This window comes from Micropterus dolomieu, linkage group LG22 (assembly GCF_021292245.1).
Source record: "Micropterus dolomieu isolate WLL.071019.BEF.003 ecotype Adirondacks linkage group LG22, ASM2129224v1, whole genome shotgun sequence".
In the NCBI taxonomy this organism is placed as follows: domain Eukaryota; kingdom Metazoa; phylum Chordata; class Actinopteri; order Centrarchiformes; family Centrarchidae; genus Micropterus; species Micropterus dolomieu.
The window spans coordinates 33,416,650-33,432,453 of NC_060171.1; the positions used below are offsets into that span (position 1 = coordinate 33,416,650).

The 15,804-nt window shown below is 43.1% G+C and overlaps 1 protein-coding gene across 2 annotated transcripts in view; it reads right to left on the minus strand.

Annotated features, from left to right (window-relative positions):
• Positions 1 to 1,239: 1,239 nt before the first annotated feature.
• tango6 (transport and golgi organization 6 homolog (Drosophila)) overlaps positions 1,240 to 15,804 on the minus strand; it is a 24,779-nt gene continuing 10,214 nt past the window's right edge. For both annotated transcript variants that reach the window (XM_046038112.1, XM_046038111.1), the window contains exons 14-19: positions 13,202 to 13,738; positions 12,168 to 12,225; positions 11,854 to 12,012; positions 8,461 to 8,612; positions 6,236 to 6,349; positions 1,240 to 1,704 (exon numbers count right to left, since the gene is read on the minus strand). In XM_046038112.1, coding sequence (XP_045894068.1) covers positions 1,528 to 1,704; positions 6,236 to 6,349; positions 8,461 to 8,612; positions 11,854 to 12,012; positions 12,168 to 12,225; positions 13,202 to 13,738 — 1,197 coding nt within the window. In that variant the 3' untranslated portion in view covers positions 1,240 to 1,527. The remainder of the gene's footprint in view (positions 1,705 to 6,235; positions 6,350 to 8,460; positions 8,613 to 11,853; positions 12,013 to 12,167; positions 12,226 to 13,201; positions 13,739 to 15,804) is intronic.

Consider the following 15,804-nt stretch of genomic DNA (forward strand, 5'->3'; position numbering starts at 1 on the left):
ATCACCAGCATGTTTAAAATGCTGGATGGATCATACAGATCCATCCAGCATTTTAACCAGTTTCTTTAAAGGCTGTCGTTTCTTTGTTGGAAATTCTTTGTAACACGCAAATGATACATTAGACTGTGTTGAAAATCTCCCAGCAAATTATCCAATTATTTTGTGGCGCTGACAGAAAAAAATACAGAACCTCCTCAGTAAACACAGGTGACGGTGCTGTGGCCTGCGTCTCCGTTTCTACACTGCCACAGTGACACCATGACTCTGCGTCGGGGGAAATATCCAGGGGTTGCAAACAAGGCTGAAGCACCTTAAGTGTGCTGGCTGTATGTTCACACAGACAGAGAAGGTCATGCCTCATACAGTGTTAGCCTATTGCTCTATGGATGAACAAAAAGAGGAATGTCTCATTCCTTTCTATTAGTCTTGAGGTCTGTTCCAACACTGCTGGACACTATTTGGCCTTCTTTCCACAGATAGGAGATTCTGCGTTAATAACTCTTGCAGTGATTTTGAATTTTACATATAGATTTCTTAAAGGGTAGTTTTGGTATTTTAAAACCTGGGCCCTATTTTCACATATTTTGGAATTAAAGTGACTAGTATGTAGAAAAGGTTTTGGAATCCGTGCGTAGATGACTTCAGCCAGCAGCTGTGAACCAGCTGCAGTGGCTGCAACATATTCCTTCAGGGCAATAGGCCCATCCACAAAAAGTGCTTCTTTTCCCCACTGACAGGCTCAGACTGTTACACCAGGTGTCTGGTGACCTCATGGAAAGGATCCCTGAAACAGAAATCTCACTCAAAACACTTAAAATATCGTGAGAGGTGAGCTGTTGCAAGACGACGCTGGTGGAAACGTTAGGAAATGAAATCTTGCTGGCAGTTCCTCCATCTACACACTCCACTCAGGTTTCCACCAGCTTCTTCCTTGGAACACTTGTGTTCACAAACATCACAGAAAAAAGTTGAAGGCGTGTGGGATACAATACTGTTCTTGTATGAGGTGTGATGATTAATATAAAGTGTGTTTAGTTAAAAGGCCACTCCAGTGATTTCATATTGCCCTCCCAAAAAATGTTTGGGGGCTTACCAGAGACTGATTGGGGTAAAAAGTCCAAATTGAAGCAGCAGACTCACATTAAGCTCAAAGAATGCTCGATCCAACTGTCTGAATTCAGCAGTACACCCTAGGTAAGTTAGTAGTATCAGTATAAACAATACATTACCTACAGTACATGAGAAAATGGTAAACTTTATTTTGGAAGTGGATTGTTGGTGGTACAGCAGAACACAATGGTGTAGGGTCACCATTTCTTTCTTTAAGGATAGACTTGATACGCATGCAGGATTTAACTGCTGCCGTTTGCCGACTGTTGGTCTGTACCTCTGAAACCTCCTGGCCATAAAAGCCAAATCACATGAAGGACTAGTGCTGTGTAAAAGCAGAGCACATAAAAATAAAGTCCTCTTTAAGTCCGAACTATGAATGGGTTATGAAGACTCCACAGAAATAAAATTCCAGCTCTATGGCAGGACAACAATCTTTTTCTCCAGCTTCTGCTCAGGGAAGATGGACCTCTTCATTATGTCATCAAGCTCCTCCAGAGCCAGCTGGGCATGGAGCACTGCGACATCATCTGGGTCTGAGCGAACCACCCACTTCAAAGCTCGGTACAGGTCCAACAAAACATCACTGAGAACCTGGAGAAGTCATAGAAAAGACATGGAGGTTAATCCGCTGAAACAACACTTTAGACTAGTCTGTAGACTAGGACGAACACTTACGACATTTTGTTGTTCCTGTTCGACTTTGCTTGCTCATCCAGTGTGGCAACTAACTCAGTAATTATCAGTTAGGACTGGCAAAACTATCATTTTGCCCATCATTACTGATTTTGCCTTTCTAGTCTTTGCAACCACTTTGCACCAAGCGCTTTTACATTACATTGCATTCACCCCTTCATACACATTCATACACTGAGCCTAAGTGCAGTTAAACAAACAATAACATTTTAGATGAGTAATTAGAAGAACAAAGTGCTGAAAAATGCATGAAAATATTATTGAATTTATTAAATTAAAGCGATGGAAATTTACATTATGCTTAACTGACATGCACATTGTATGATAGGCAACAGGAGTTTATCCAATATTTTCCCCCGGCCTGTATTTGGGACCGGCCTTCGGCCGTTAATTGAGACCGGGCTTTTTTTTGACTACAGGCTTTAACTTGAGAAAATATGGTCCTAAAGACCTGCAGGTCAGGTTAACTGGTGACTCTAAATTCACTGAAAGTGGTCAGTCATTGAGACACAGAGAGAGACTTATTAAAGTTCCACTTGAAGAAGATGGCATCATTCAAAAACTGTAGGTTGCATCTGTGAAATGACATCAATTTGTGTGTTTGTGTAGAGTTAAACAAGAAATAGAAATCATAGTTGTGTCAGAGACAAAATACGACACTCAATAGTCGTGTTTCCATCAATGTTTAATGCTGAATTATTATTTTTTTGCTGAATGTATGAAGGAGTATGAATAGTTGTGAAAGTGGGACCGCAGAGCTGAACTGCATTACTTGTCTTATGACTGGGAGCTAACCTGCATTGCTGGCTTAACTTTGCACGAAGAGGCAGCTGACGGAGTATGGAGAGTTGGAAAAGTGGGAAATGGTCTAATAAATAAGACTGCCATTTAAACAGTTGATTGTTGGATCAACTTGTTGGATCAATGCATTCCCTGACTCCTGCCTCACTGTTCTTCAGTCTCTATTTGCTTCTCAGCCAACCCGACACCTCCTCCATCATCCATAGCTACACTTGGCCTGCTTTTCTTCATTTTGGCCTAACCTTTGTGCCTTGGTCTGCCAGGGTCTGTCCCTCTCATCTGTTCTCACGTCGCTCTGTATATCATTAACAACGTACAGCTGGTGCTACCCTTCTGCAGCTGTTCCAGTAATGACAGGACCTGGTCTGGGACCAGCAGCTGGACAGATGACTGTCGTCGTGGCAGCCAGCACCCAGCTGCTCACATATAGGTTTGTTTCCACTAAGCAACCACAGGAAGAAGAATTAATTTATTTACTGTTAATGTTACTGGTAGGTGTTAAATGAGACTGGGTCTAATGATGAAAGACTGTATTCATTAGGTTTTGTTCCGGAATACACTAAATACAGCTGTTGTTGGCTGATGTAACACTACCGTGATCAATCAACAATCAATAATCAATAAAGCCAATGAAAAGACCCAGACCAACAATCAATCGAACCTTCTATGTTTTTGTATCCATAGCATGATAAAGTATGTTACCGACATAGTAGGGCTGGACAACAATAATAATTATCACAATATAATTTTTAAAAATATAACAAAATGTTCAATAAATATTCAATAAATGTCTGATTTTATTCACTTGAATCATAAACGAATTAGGATTAAATTTTTATATTAAGATGTTTATTTTGTTGAGGGAAGAGGACTGAAAAAAAGCTTTTACTTAATTTTACTCATTCCCCTGAATGAGAAAGGCAGGAAATTTCTCTGCCTGGAGAGACTGGGGGCATGAAAATAAGCTCCGTAGCTTGATGCGGACCACTCGCCGGGACGCACACTCTCCTGCACATGCTTCATGGAAAACGATCTCTTCATAATCAATTTGTTGAAAAGGTAGAGAAAAAAAATAAATAAATACTAGCAGCAAGTGAGGATTGAACACACAACCGCTCCAACAGGAGTCCTGTGCACTACTGACTGAGCTAACGAGGTAATTGAATCATAACTAATCAATTGTCTATGTTCTGGCTCGCCATCTAATGACATGAAAAAAATTTGACCCAATGCCAGACTTATTTTCCGACCCCTGCAGTAGATGTAGTGAGATGTGACAAATGATTTCACATTTTATGGCGCCATCTGTCTCTCAGAATAACATGTATTAGCACATGTATCGCAGGTTTTGCATTTAATTACATTTTAGAAATAAAGCAAGAAACTGGTGATGGACTCCTTTTTTTACTGAGATGGAATTCAACTGGCTAATCCTTCAGTTTACCTCATGCTAATACACAAATTGCTGCCGAAAAAGGGCATTACTTCCTGTTTGGCAGCAACATCACGGGGTCATCCAAGTCTCTTGCTTGATATCTCCGCACTCCTTGCTTAAACCGGAAGTATTTCTGGATCTAATGGATCACAAAAGTGACAGCAGCGCATTCCAGAATTTCACCTGATAGTACAATTAAATCATTTTATCTCATTGATTTATAACGCTCGCTGATCATAATTTGGCATTTTGCAACCAGTTTTAAAGTATTTAATGAAGACAACTAATTTAAACTGCACTATTCCATTTGTTGGGTGCATGTGCTCCAAGAGCCCTTCAGTGCTATAAATACATAAACTGGCAGTTACTGCCATGTTGTACCCTCAAACCTACACAGGGATCCGTGAATTAAAAAAAATCCAGTCAGTGATACTGTCTCACTGTTTCCATTCTAGGAGGCCAAAGAACTGGACCTTGTGGGCAACTATCTTAAAACAACACTTCAGCAGACACATCAACAGTAACCACAGACTGTACACAAACTGAGGAACGTGAAACAGTGAGAAAGAGAACTGGGTGTTTGGAGTGAGTCTCTTTCCAAACTGGGACTACATTACAGGACCTGTCAGTCTCGTTAACAAGGCATCTCACTCTCGAAAACACCTTGAGTCCTTTAGGATCCTTTGGGCTCTGTGTAGGCACCTCACCTCACCGATATCACTGATGCTCAGGAGATGGGTACCAATGATCTTCTGAGCAGTTTTAATCTCCCGCTGCAGAGCCCTCCGGTCCTGGGCCGTGCACATCCCATGTTAGTGATGTTTCCAGTCAGGATGCTTTCTATTGCTCCTCTGTAAAGGTGAACAAAAACTTGGCACAGGAATTTAGACTTCTTAAGCTTCCTCAAGAAATACAGTCCCCAGCGTGGAGATGTGAGATGACCATGTCAGCTTTTCTGTGATGATGATTCCCAGGAACCTGAAACTGTTCACCTGCTCCACTGATGACAGGAGTGTGCGTCTTTATCTGCTTTTTTCTAAAATGCTGAGCATTCTGATGTAGTTGTTGTTTTTCTCAAGTTATGTGGAGGGCAGTGGATCTGTTGCTTCTGAAAGCAAACTGGTGAGGGTACAAGCTGACTGGGTTGTTCTTTCAGTCGTAAAGAACTAATTTGTCAAAGCACTTCATCAGAACGGGGGTGAGAGCCACAGGACTGGACACTGCAGACTTTTTAGGTACAGGTATGGTGGTGGCTGTCTTGAAGCAGGTGGGAACGTTATAAAATGTCAACAGTAACATCAAATAGCTAGCTGGCACAGGTTTTTATTCACACCATCATCACCAATCATCAGGTTGTTTTGTCATGTGACAACTGATGACCTCATTGGTATAGGTGGTATAGTTAGTGCCAGCAAATACTGGACATACACTTACGGGCTTTATTAGGTGCACCAGTTACTTGTTAACACAAATAGCTAATCAGCCAATCACATGGCAGCAACTCAATGCATTTAGGCATGTAGACGTGGTCAAGACACCTTGCTGAAGTTCAAAACAAGCATCAGAATGGGGAAGAAAGGGGATTTAAGTGACTTTGAACGTGGCATGGTTGTTGGTGCCAGACGGGTATTTCAGAAACTGCTCATCTACTGGGATTTGAACGCACAACCATCTGAAGGGTTTACAGAGAATGGCCCAATAGAGCACCTCTGATTTGGTGGAACAGGAGATTCGCATCATGGATGTGCAGCCGACAAATCTGCAGAAACTGTGTGATGCTATCATGTCAATATGGACCAAAGTCTCTGAGGAATGTTTCCAACACCTTGTTGAAAATATGCCACAAAGAATTAAGGCAGTTCTGAATGCAAAAGGGGGTCCAACCCGGTACTAAGAAGGTGTATCTAATAAAGTGGCCAGTGAGTGTACATATATTTCATTTTGTCAGCAATTTTATTCCAAAATTGATCAACATTTCAATGAAAAAGTGTCCACTGACTTGGTTTTACCTGCAGGTCAAAGGGAAAAGTACTAAAAACTTCATTCTTGAAGCTGATGTCCGTGTCATGAAGTCTTTATGCAAACATTCAAAGTGCATCCTGTCTGGTTGTGAAATTGTATGGTTTGATGTAAAATGGACAGCGCACAAGAGTGTGGGATTCATGCGGACTGAGTTGTGAGCGTTGTGTGTACCTGGGTGGTTTTGTCGCTGAGGCCTCGGAGCAGCATGGTGATAACGTGGACAGCAGCTCTCCTCACCTCTGCCTCCTTCTCAGTCTTTATCAGTGCAGTCAGACAGGAGCTCAGCTGCACACACACACACACACACACACACACACACACACACACCACAAATTTACAGTGGTGCAAACATAAAGGACATAGGCGAAAAGCTAAAATACAGTTATTGATAACTTTTAGGCAAGCATGATCTGGAGCTGGGGAACGTGCGTCACAAAGACCCGATCAAAGACTTGAAGGTCTGCTGCAGGCCTACATTGCTGAGGTCAGTACCAGAACGAAACTGGATCGATTGATGTATTGGTCAGACATCGAAACCAACAGGAGCCCTCCATCTCTCTACTCTCGAACACACACACGGTCAGGGAGAAAAAGTGAAAGTGGGCAGGTTGGTGAATAAGCGTCCCTGTTCCTCCAGCTGACAGTGCTGCTTATTCATGATGGCAGGCTACAGTGAACACACACACATACATACAGCAGCATCTTTTTTAGAGCCTCTGACCACTGCAGCAGCCTGGAATGCACACGTGTAACTGTGGGCTGTCAATTCAGATCCTGATCAAAGTGAGTAGACATGTATGTTTGTGCAGCCTACACAATGATTTTGGAGTCCTCTGAAGGGCCTTTGCCAGAGGACCTCAAGCAGCAACCGGGCTCATAGGAAATGAGCAGATCACAAATATAGGCAGGAGTTTGACCATATAAGGCTTTAAAAATGGATGACCTAATCTCATTTAAATGTCTCAGTTGCGCACAAGACAATCCAGTGAAACACTTAAAAAAAAAAATATTATTAGATTCAGCACCCAGAATAAAGTTGCGTCCACATAGCAATGAAAATCTCTATTATGTCTACACATGGTTTGCCCCAGTGGTGAGATGTATGTGGTAAAAACCAGAAAAGATCCATTGTGTTAACCCACAAAATAGAGGAATGTGAGAGGAGGAGGCATCTCCAAACATAACAGGCGAGTAGCTGACTCATCTCAACCACAACCAGTGTGTGGCACCCACCTGGGTGATGCACGGCAGCCGTTTGCACCAGAACGCTCTGCACACATCAGCTTGAGGTGTAGAGGGAGGGAAACATAGAGCCAATTACACTGGGGGGGGGATGATGAGATGGCCAGATGGAGGAATTTACTAGGGCTGACCCCCAGTAGTCGAGGATTCGATGCTTCGATGGGCGGAGCCTGATTCGACTGTCAATCTCACAGTCGAAGCTTCGTAGTGAAACAAAGATCACGCCATTTTGGCGATACGGGGTGCTCAACCTCTGATTTTAATATACAGCCTATTACAATATACATTTCAACATTTAATGCTGTAAATAAACCCTAAATTGTAACCCTAACCCTGGCTCGTCACACGCTACTCCTACACGTGCGCACTATGTGTGAAGTGGCAGAGGATGAACACTTGCTGAAGAGACGGAGCTCCAGCTTCACTGGTGTGGTACAGAGTTGTCCGCATCTCGCGGGACGTTCGGATAATTTATTACGGTTGATGAACCACACAAAGAATATTAGATCGTTTTTAAATAGCCACTTGAAATAGAACCGCGATGTGCATACAGTTGTCGGCAGCACGGCATGCACGCAAAACTGCAGGCAGGCGAGACAGAGAGAGACAAGGGTCTTTGAGAATCCTCAGTTTAGTGTAAGTTGAATGAATGGAGACTGCAGCTCTGCAGCTCGTCAAGATTAAAGCGGAGCCACCGTGTGTAACCCCCCCCCCGCCCCCAATCGCTACGCACAAAAACACACGATTCGACTATCAGTCAACTATATGCAGGTTCCTTAGTCGGGGACATCCCTAGAATTTCCTCTTTGCAATAAAAAAAAATAAATAAAAAAAATAAGAAGTGGGATCCAGAGGGAGGCTCTTTGAGAGGGGGGAGGCTGTGGCATGTTATAAATGGAGGGGAAATTATCTGGTACAGCCATCTGAAATAAAGCAAGAGGGAATGCAGTCACAAATGCAGGTGGATTATTTTTGTATTCCAGGGTTGACAGAGAGATTTTACTGAAGTGAGTAATTGTTGAAGATAGACAGGGGTCATCAACATCTCTAATTATTTTCAGCTGAATCTTTCCTATTTTGTTGTAAAACCTGTGTCTTTTTCCTCTGTACTGCTGCAGGGGGATCAGAGGGGTTTCATGTCAGTGTCCTCTCACCTCTTGAGCCAGCGGTCCTAGGGTATAGTCCAGTCTCTGACAGAGCTCCCCCAGGTTGGACAGGCTGCTGGCCCGAACACTTTGGTCTGGGTCCCTGGTTCCCTGCAGGAAGACACCCACCAGAGGAAGGCCGAAGTGGGCTGCCAGTTCCCCTGGAGGAGGAAGACCAGGCACACAAGTTAGCCCCCAGGTGGGACAGCTCAAATAAAGATAACGATCATGTCGCTCTTACTCCCTAGCTGACAGCAGCCAACATCTTCTATGGGAAATACAGTAACATTAAGAAAATACGCTTCTATAATGGTACAGAAATACAGACATTTTTAGTGTGTTTAATAAATGAATCTGACTTTTGAAGCAAAGAGAAGGTCTAGAAAGTGAGTTGGAACTGCCACTTATGACCCGAGGCTGCTGGTAATGTCAAAAAGCTGACACACAGCCGCTGCAGCTGTAAGATTAAGGCCAACATCGTCATACGCAAGAGTGCATCCAAGCAACATATTCATTTAATGGAACACACAAATGTAATTGATGGGGCAACTCAATTCAGTTTTATTTATACAGTGCCAATTTATCACAAAGGTAATCTCATTGCACTTTTCATCCAGACCCAACAGTTCCCACCATGAGAAAGCAAATGGTGACACAGGCAAGGAAAAACTCCATATCAGCAGGTTAGAGAAACCCTGAACACAACCATGACTCAGGGTGGGCAGCCATCTGCCTCGACCAGTTTGAGGAGGGGGGGAGGGGGGGTGAGTGAGTGAGAGTTGGCCAACACATTATCCACACAGAAAATACAAACAGTAAAAGTTGTAGTGGTACAGAAAATGAATAATGGTTCTGAGAATTATAGTAATATTAGTGATAATAATAGAACTAGGAGGCGGTGATATTCGAGGTCTTTTAACATGCACACACAATTTTCTGTCTTCCTTTATGTGGCAGCTGCAGCTGTGTTGCTTTCCGCCTGGATTACGTGTTAACTTCTTTAAAATTTGCCTAATATGACAGTTTGCTCTTTGTTAGTAAAATTTGAGGCTGTGCTGCCAGTTTGTGACTGGTCATCTGCTGCAAACACCGGCCCTTTGATCTGAACATGCTCATGGCGAGAGAGACATTTCTGAGTCAAATCCACATCTTGACACAAGACTTATTTTGTTGTTTACAGCGTGGTGATACTCAGTTTGACAAGCTGTGTGTGGGTGTCACTATTACATAGGCAGACATACAAAGAACAGAGACGACTGCCGACTACAGCTATGTCTGCCAAGCAGCAGGGTGGAACGCCAGCCTCCATGGAGAGGAGACAACCAGCTGACTGGCTAGTAGTAGTAAGACTGGCTCGGCCCGTGTGTGTCTGCGCGTTAGAGCTGGTTGTATTTGCCTGACCCAGAAACACACACACACACACACACACAGCACCCTGATCCATTTAGCTTGTCCTAGATTACCCTTTTGGAGTGCCAAACACCTCCCCAGAATCACAAGACAACACACACAGAGCCAGAGACACACACACACACACCTCAGCTATTCTCCCTTCATTTCAGTGTCTCAATAGGCTGTCACGGCTCTAACACATCTAATGAAGGAGAATCACTGTGTTGGGGAGAGTGTGAGTCAGCAGCCTGTGTCACAACTACACAAATACAAAACACAGCTGGAAAACTGTTGGAACGCTCACTCAGATGCTCCAAAATTTAGTCTATACATCACTTGGCTGTGTATGTGAATAAACTTTATGTCTTGGGAACTTGGGATCAGCAGCAGACGTATTGTCTTTGTCATTGCACAATATTGGAGCTCACAGGACTCTGCAAGTGCAAAAAGCCAGCAACTGTGGTCAGACCAAAGCATAGCCAAACATTCTTTTATTCAACATTTACTCAACCAGGCCAGTCAATTAAGAGAACCTTCTTATTTACAAATGACAGCCTGGCAGAAGGCAAATATTGGCCACTCGGGGGGGGGGGGGTCAAGTCAAACACAGAGGCTCTCTGGATGTCTGTGCAGCAAACGGTCGATCCAATCTCTCAGCAAGAATATAAACCCCCTGATTGTCCCAGGGAAGTGGTACGATGGCAATCTGGCAGATAAACCAAAGCAGTGGGAAAAAAACCTAAACAGGGTTTTCTATCAGGGAAAGGTTCTGATACACAGGGTCCCTTCTGAACCGAGATCTGGATGGAAAACAAGCCTGCACTGTGGCTTTTGTGGTGTGGTGGTTGCATGCTGATAGATGTCCACCACAGACAACAAATATAGATGTAAACAAACATGGACACACTGTTTATCACTCACATAAAGTTAAATTACTTGGTTGGCAACCCTCCGCAGAGGCCGAAGGTCAGGCTCAAGACCATGAAAACCACAAATTGACCACATAAAGCTGGTGAAAGCATTAGCAAAGAGTTGTCTATATACACATCCAGCAGACACAGTGCAACAGTAGCATTAATTTCCTGTTCAATATTCCCTCTGCTTTAGCTCTGGTTTGGTCTCCACCGACTCCAGAGAAAGTTATCTTTGTCTGTCTGCTGTCTGCACTGAAAACACCAACTGGCTTCTGCAGGACACAAGGTTGATGAAGAGCGGTGAGACTGAACCAAAACAGTAAATTTGAGGGCTGGAAAAAGAATTCATAATGCAATATAAAATAAAAAATACAGGAATTTTCACCAGATGACTTAATTTGCTGTATTTCAAAAGAATTAAGCATCCTAGAGTTATTGGGGTGATTTTGTAGGGGAAATGCATAATAATAATAATAATAATAATAATCTACATTTATATAGCACTTTATCATATAAACACAAAGCGCTTCAGGGTGAAGTGGGACGGACTTATCTCAACCAGCTAGGTGATGCACAGCAGCCATTTAGCGCCAGAATGCTCACCACACATCAGCTTGAGGCAGGGAGGGAGTGAAACATTGACCCCATTACTCTGGGGGATGATTAGATGGCCAGATGGTAAAAGCCAGGTTGGGAATCTTGCCAGGACACCAGGGAACTCTTTGTGATAAGTGCGACGGGATCTTTAATGACCACAATGAGCCATTAATGCAGTAAACATTTTTTTAACCAAATGATAAAAATTAAAGAGCAGCCATACACCAGCGCCCCGAGTGGTTTACAAAAGTTTGTATCAAGCAGCAAAAAAAGTTGAAGCGGATCTGACTCGCTTGACAGTGACTTTATTCTGCGATGTGAGTACTGCGCAAGGGCACACTGCGATAAGGATGCTGAAACGATATATTGTGCAGCCCTAGTTGAGAATAACTAATTCTCGCCTTCGTAGGGGTCAGGAAATGGGTATCAAGTCAAGTAAACGTCCTCACAAGACCGGTCATACAAACATGAATGTGAGCAAACAGCATATGATGCTCACCCATAGCCCTGCTCGCCCTCATCAGGACTTCTCCCACTTTGAGGCGGGTTTCCAGGGAGTGCTCCTTGTTGGATGTTGGGAGGGAGGGACCGTGTTGGAAGTCTTTTAGGAGCCTTTCCAGAATCATTTCAGGGTAGGAATCAGCCAATGTAGCCAGACCTAAAGACAGTTAATACTCAGTCCATCTGCTTTCAAGAGTTACTGACTACTATTTTGGCTAGGCTGTAAATTCTTTCAGATTATTAAACAGACTGTTCCTGTAGATCGATAATCACAAAAATCAATGATAATATCAAGCTGTACCATTATACTACCTTGAATGGCTGACAGGTAGACGAATGAGTCTTCATGCTCCAGGTTTTCTAAGAAGAGCTGGAGAAGACATCAGCATGATTAATCACATAGACTGATGTATAATTATAAAAGTCCCGTACTACCTTTTCTGTGTGAAAAACTTCTTAAACATCACCAATATGGATCTTGTCAGTAGAACCACAGAGAATCAATACTGCACTGAATACATTAAAAACAACACAACCAACTATCAAAGGGAATAATCCAAACATTACCCCCAGGTACTATTAGAGGCCCTGGAAGATCTGGGTTTGAAGCTGGATAGAATGGGCCAGACTTTGGGTAAAGTAAGGAGGGAGATGGGAAGACAGAACATCTAAAAAAGGTGCAGACCTGTGCTATATTGGAGAACTCAACCCAAACATGACACACAAGGGAGAAAAATCAATAAAGGGAGTTTCTGCTGCAACAGTAGGGGGTTGAAGGTTATCGAAGGTGCACACAGCGGGGGGCTTCTGATTACAGAGAATGCTAAATGAGTTGTTCCTTTCTTGCCCATATACCACCTTAACAAGTCCCTAGAGCGCACCATTGTCCCCTCCGGATGCCCCGGGAGAGGTTCAAGCCGCCTCATTTATTATAAATGTTTGCTCAGAATGTCCCAGGAGGCAACGATAATACCACTACCTACACCTTCCTGATGCACACATACAGTGTATGCAACAATAGCATTATAGGCTTTATATCTCTGGAAACATACCACAATAATTTCATCCTCTGTCTTCTAGCAAGCAAAATTTAGAATTACATCCTTCACGTTATAAAGTAATCTACCTTCGATGTAGGGGTGTGAATGATTCAGTTCTGATTGAGAGGGCTCTGAAGGGATCATAAAACCATTATAAATGCATCTTGTTGACCAGGGAAAGAAATGTGGAGTGGATAGAGATAGAGGAAATAGTGATAAAAACTTAAATCAGTATTTCCAGATCATCAAACTGACTAAGTGCTAAAACAAGCACAAAAATCTGAGATAAATAACAAAGAAACCCACCATGAGGACTTTCTCCTGGGCCTGGATGGCCTCTGGGTTTCTGTTCTGCACCATCTTGGTCAGGACCCTCAGGGCGAACGCTCTGGTTGGCACATCTGGGTCACAAGCCTCTAGAAGCCAATCAGAAAAGGGCTTGGTAGGGGGGCAAGGGTCACTGGTGCCAGAGGTCCTCTCTCTGCCTTTTGGACTTCTTCCTGCCTCAGACCCTCCAGAGGATGCTGGGTGTCTGACGTAGGTGTTGCCAGGTGAAGTACTATCCGTGGAAGATGAATGAGGACTAGTCTGTGAGTCGTTTGCTTCAGTGTGCATCTCTTGCGTTCTCCTAGAAGGCACACTGGTGTTATTTGCCGTAGTCTGAGGGTTTCTGGAGGGCTGAGCGGCAGCGGTGAGATTTTCAGGCCAGTAGGCGCCGTGAGTGGCAATGACAGCTCTGAGGTTGGATGCCAGCTCCTGGACGACCACCTCAGAGTGCTTCTGAGATAGCGTCTCTAGTGGTGGGAGCAGCCTCGACATAGAAGAGTAGTCCTCTGCACTAAGCTGTGACATTAAAAAGGGAGTGATTGAGAGAGAGCTGTGCTTCCTACCATTTCCTGGGGTCCTAAGATGCTTTGACACAGCCAGTAGTTACCACTGCGCCTGCCACCCAGGGCATCAGCGTTACTAACAACCTGTACAGTACTCTTCAGGATGCTGCTATCCAGCTACCTCCAATCTAATCTCATAGGGCTGGACAATAAAAACAATCACAATATAATTTTTTTCAATAACAATATAATAAATGTTCAATAAATATTCAATAAATGTTTGATTTTATTCACTTGAATCATACACGAATTAGGACTTACTTTTTTAATAAGATGTTTATTTTGTTGAGGAAAAAGGACTGATAAAAGCTTTTACTTAATTATGCATATTTGTTGACAAAGATTTTATCATAATTGTTTTGCATGTTCTGCCTCAGATTTGTGATCCACTGTTTGGCCTCAAGTGTTGAATATAAAGATGAGTTTAAACCACAATTAACCATCAGGTTTCTTCAACTTTCACTCAGCAGCAAAAATCAGCTTTTAAACTCGAAAGAAATAACAATTTGATACTTATTGTGATAATTATCGATATCGAAAGATATTAAACTTTTTATCGTGATAACATAGCCTATACAGAGTATTGTTGTTTAATGCTTAACAATATGACACAATTAACATAGCAAGTTTAGGTAATTGATTTTTTTTTATTGTTGCTGATGAAAAGTGAATAATCCAGGAAACTGTTATCAATAAAAACAGTCCCTCCATCTTGACTCTGTGGATTATAGCTACACTGCTAACAATGCAGGCAGCAGTGGCTCCTGCCTACTGTCTAAGGGCCTGTGTCCTCCAAAGCGTTTTTTTACCAGCTGCTGTTCTGAAAACGCCTAGCTGGAAGCGCTAGGGTGCGCTTTGGAGGCGCAGTGTTTTTTACGAGACGCTGTGGTTGCTATGATACATAATATCCGTGGAGGTGAAGTAGGCTACCTAATTTTACTGAATGTAAAAATGTCACAAAGTACATAGGCCTACTTGCTCTGGCCCTCGCTCTGCATGAAGAGAAGGCTGAAACATGCAGAGCGAGGGGACGGACTCGCCGTACGGGGGTCCATTAAGAATTTGTGGGCGAGGAGGTGATGGCGCTGTGGATAAGACACATGCATTTGGTGTGAGAGACCCAGGTTTGAATCCACTGTGAGCAATGTGTGCAAGACACCCCTCGTTGCTCCAGAGGCATGCTCTGACATATATAGCAACTGTAAGTCGCTTTCGATAAAAGCGTCAGTTAAATGAATAAATGTGAGGAAATAACTCGGAGAGGAGGCACATCGTTCAAGAGCTGAGATGGCTCGGTGCGGTATTTGCCTCCACTGTGATTGGACGGTTGGGTAAAAAGTGACGAGCGCTGCCTTTTCCCCCCAAAGTTGAACATTTTCAACTCCCTGTGACCAGGGGAAATAAATAAATAAATATAAAAACGCTCAGCGCCTCGTCACGCTGCTGGCGTCATAAAAACGCGGCGCTCCCTTTGCAATGAATTGAAAAAAGACGCTGGCTTCAAGAAAAAACACTTTGGTAGACACAGACCCTTAGAAACATGTACAGTGGGGGAAATAAGTATTTTACCCCTTGCTGATTTTGCAGGTTTGCCCACTTACAAAGAATGCAACAATCTACAATTTTAATCATATGTACATTCTAACAGTGAAAGACAGAATCCCAAAGAAAATTCCAGAAAATCACATCATATGAATTTATAAAAATTGATAACCATCTGATGAGGAAAAAAAAGTATATGACCCCCTACCAAACAGCAAGTATTCTGGCTCCTACAAGCCAGTTAGTCTTTCTTTAAGACACAGCCCCAATCCCAACCAATTATCTACATCAAATACACCTGCCTCACCTCGTTACCTGTATAAAAGACACCTGTCAACACCCAAACAACCAGCATCCAACATCAGCACCATGGGCAAGACCAAAGAGCTTTCTACGGACAATCAGGGACAAGATTGTTGATCTGCACAAGGCTGGGATGGGCTACAAGAGAATCGGAAAGCAACTTGGAGAGAAAAG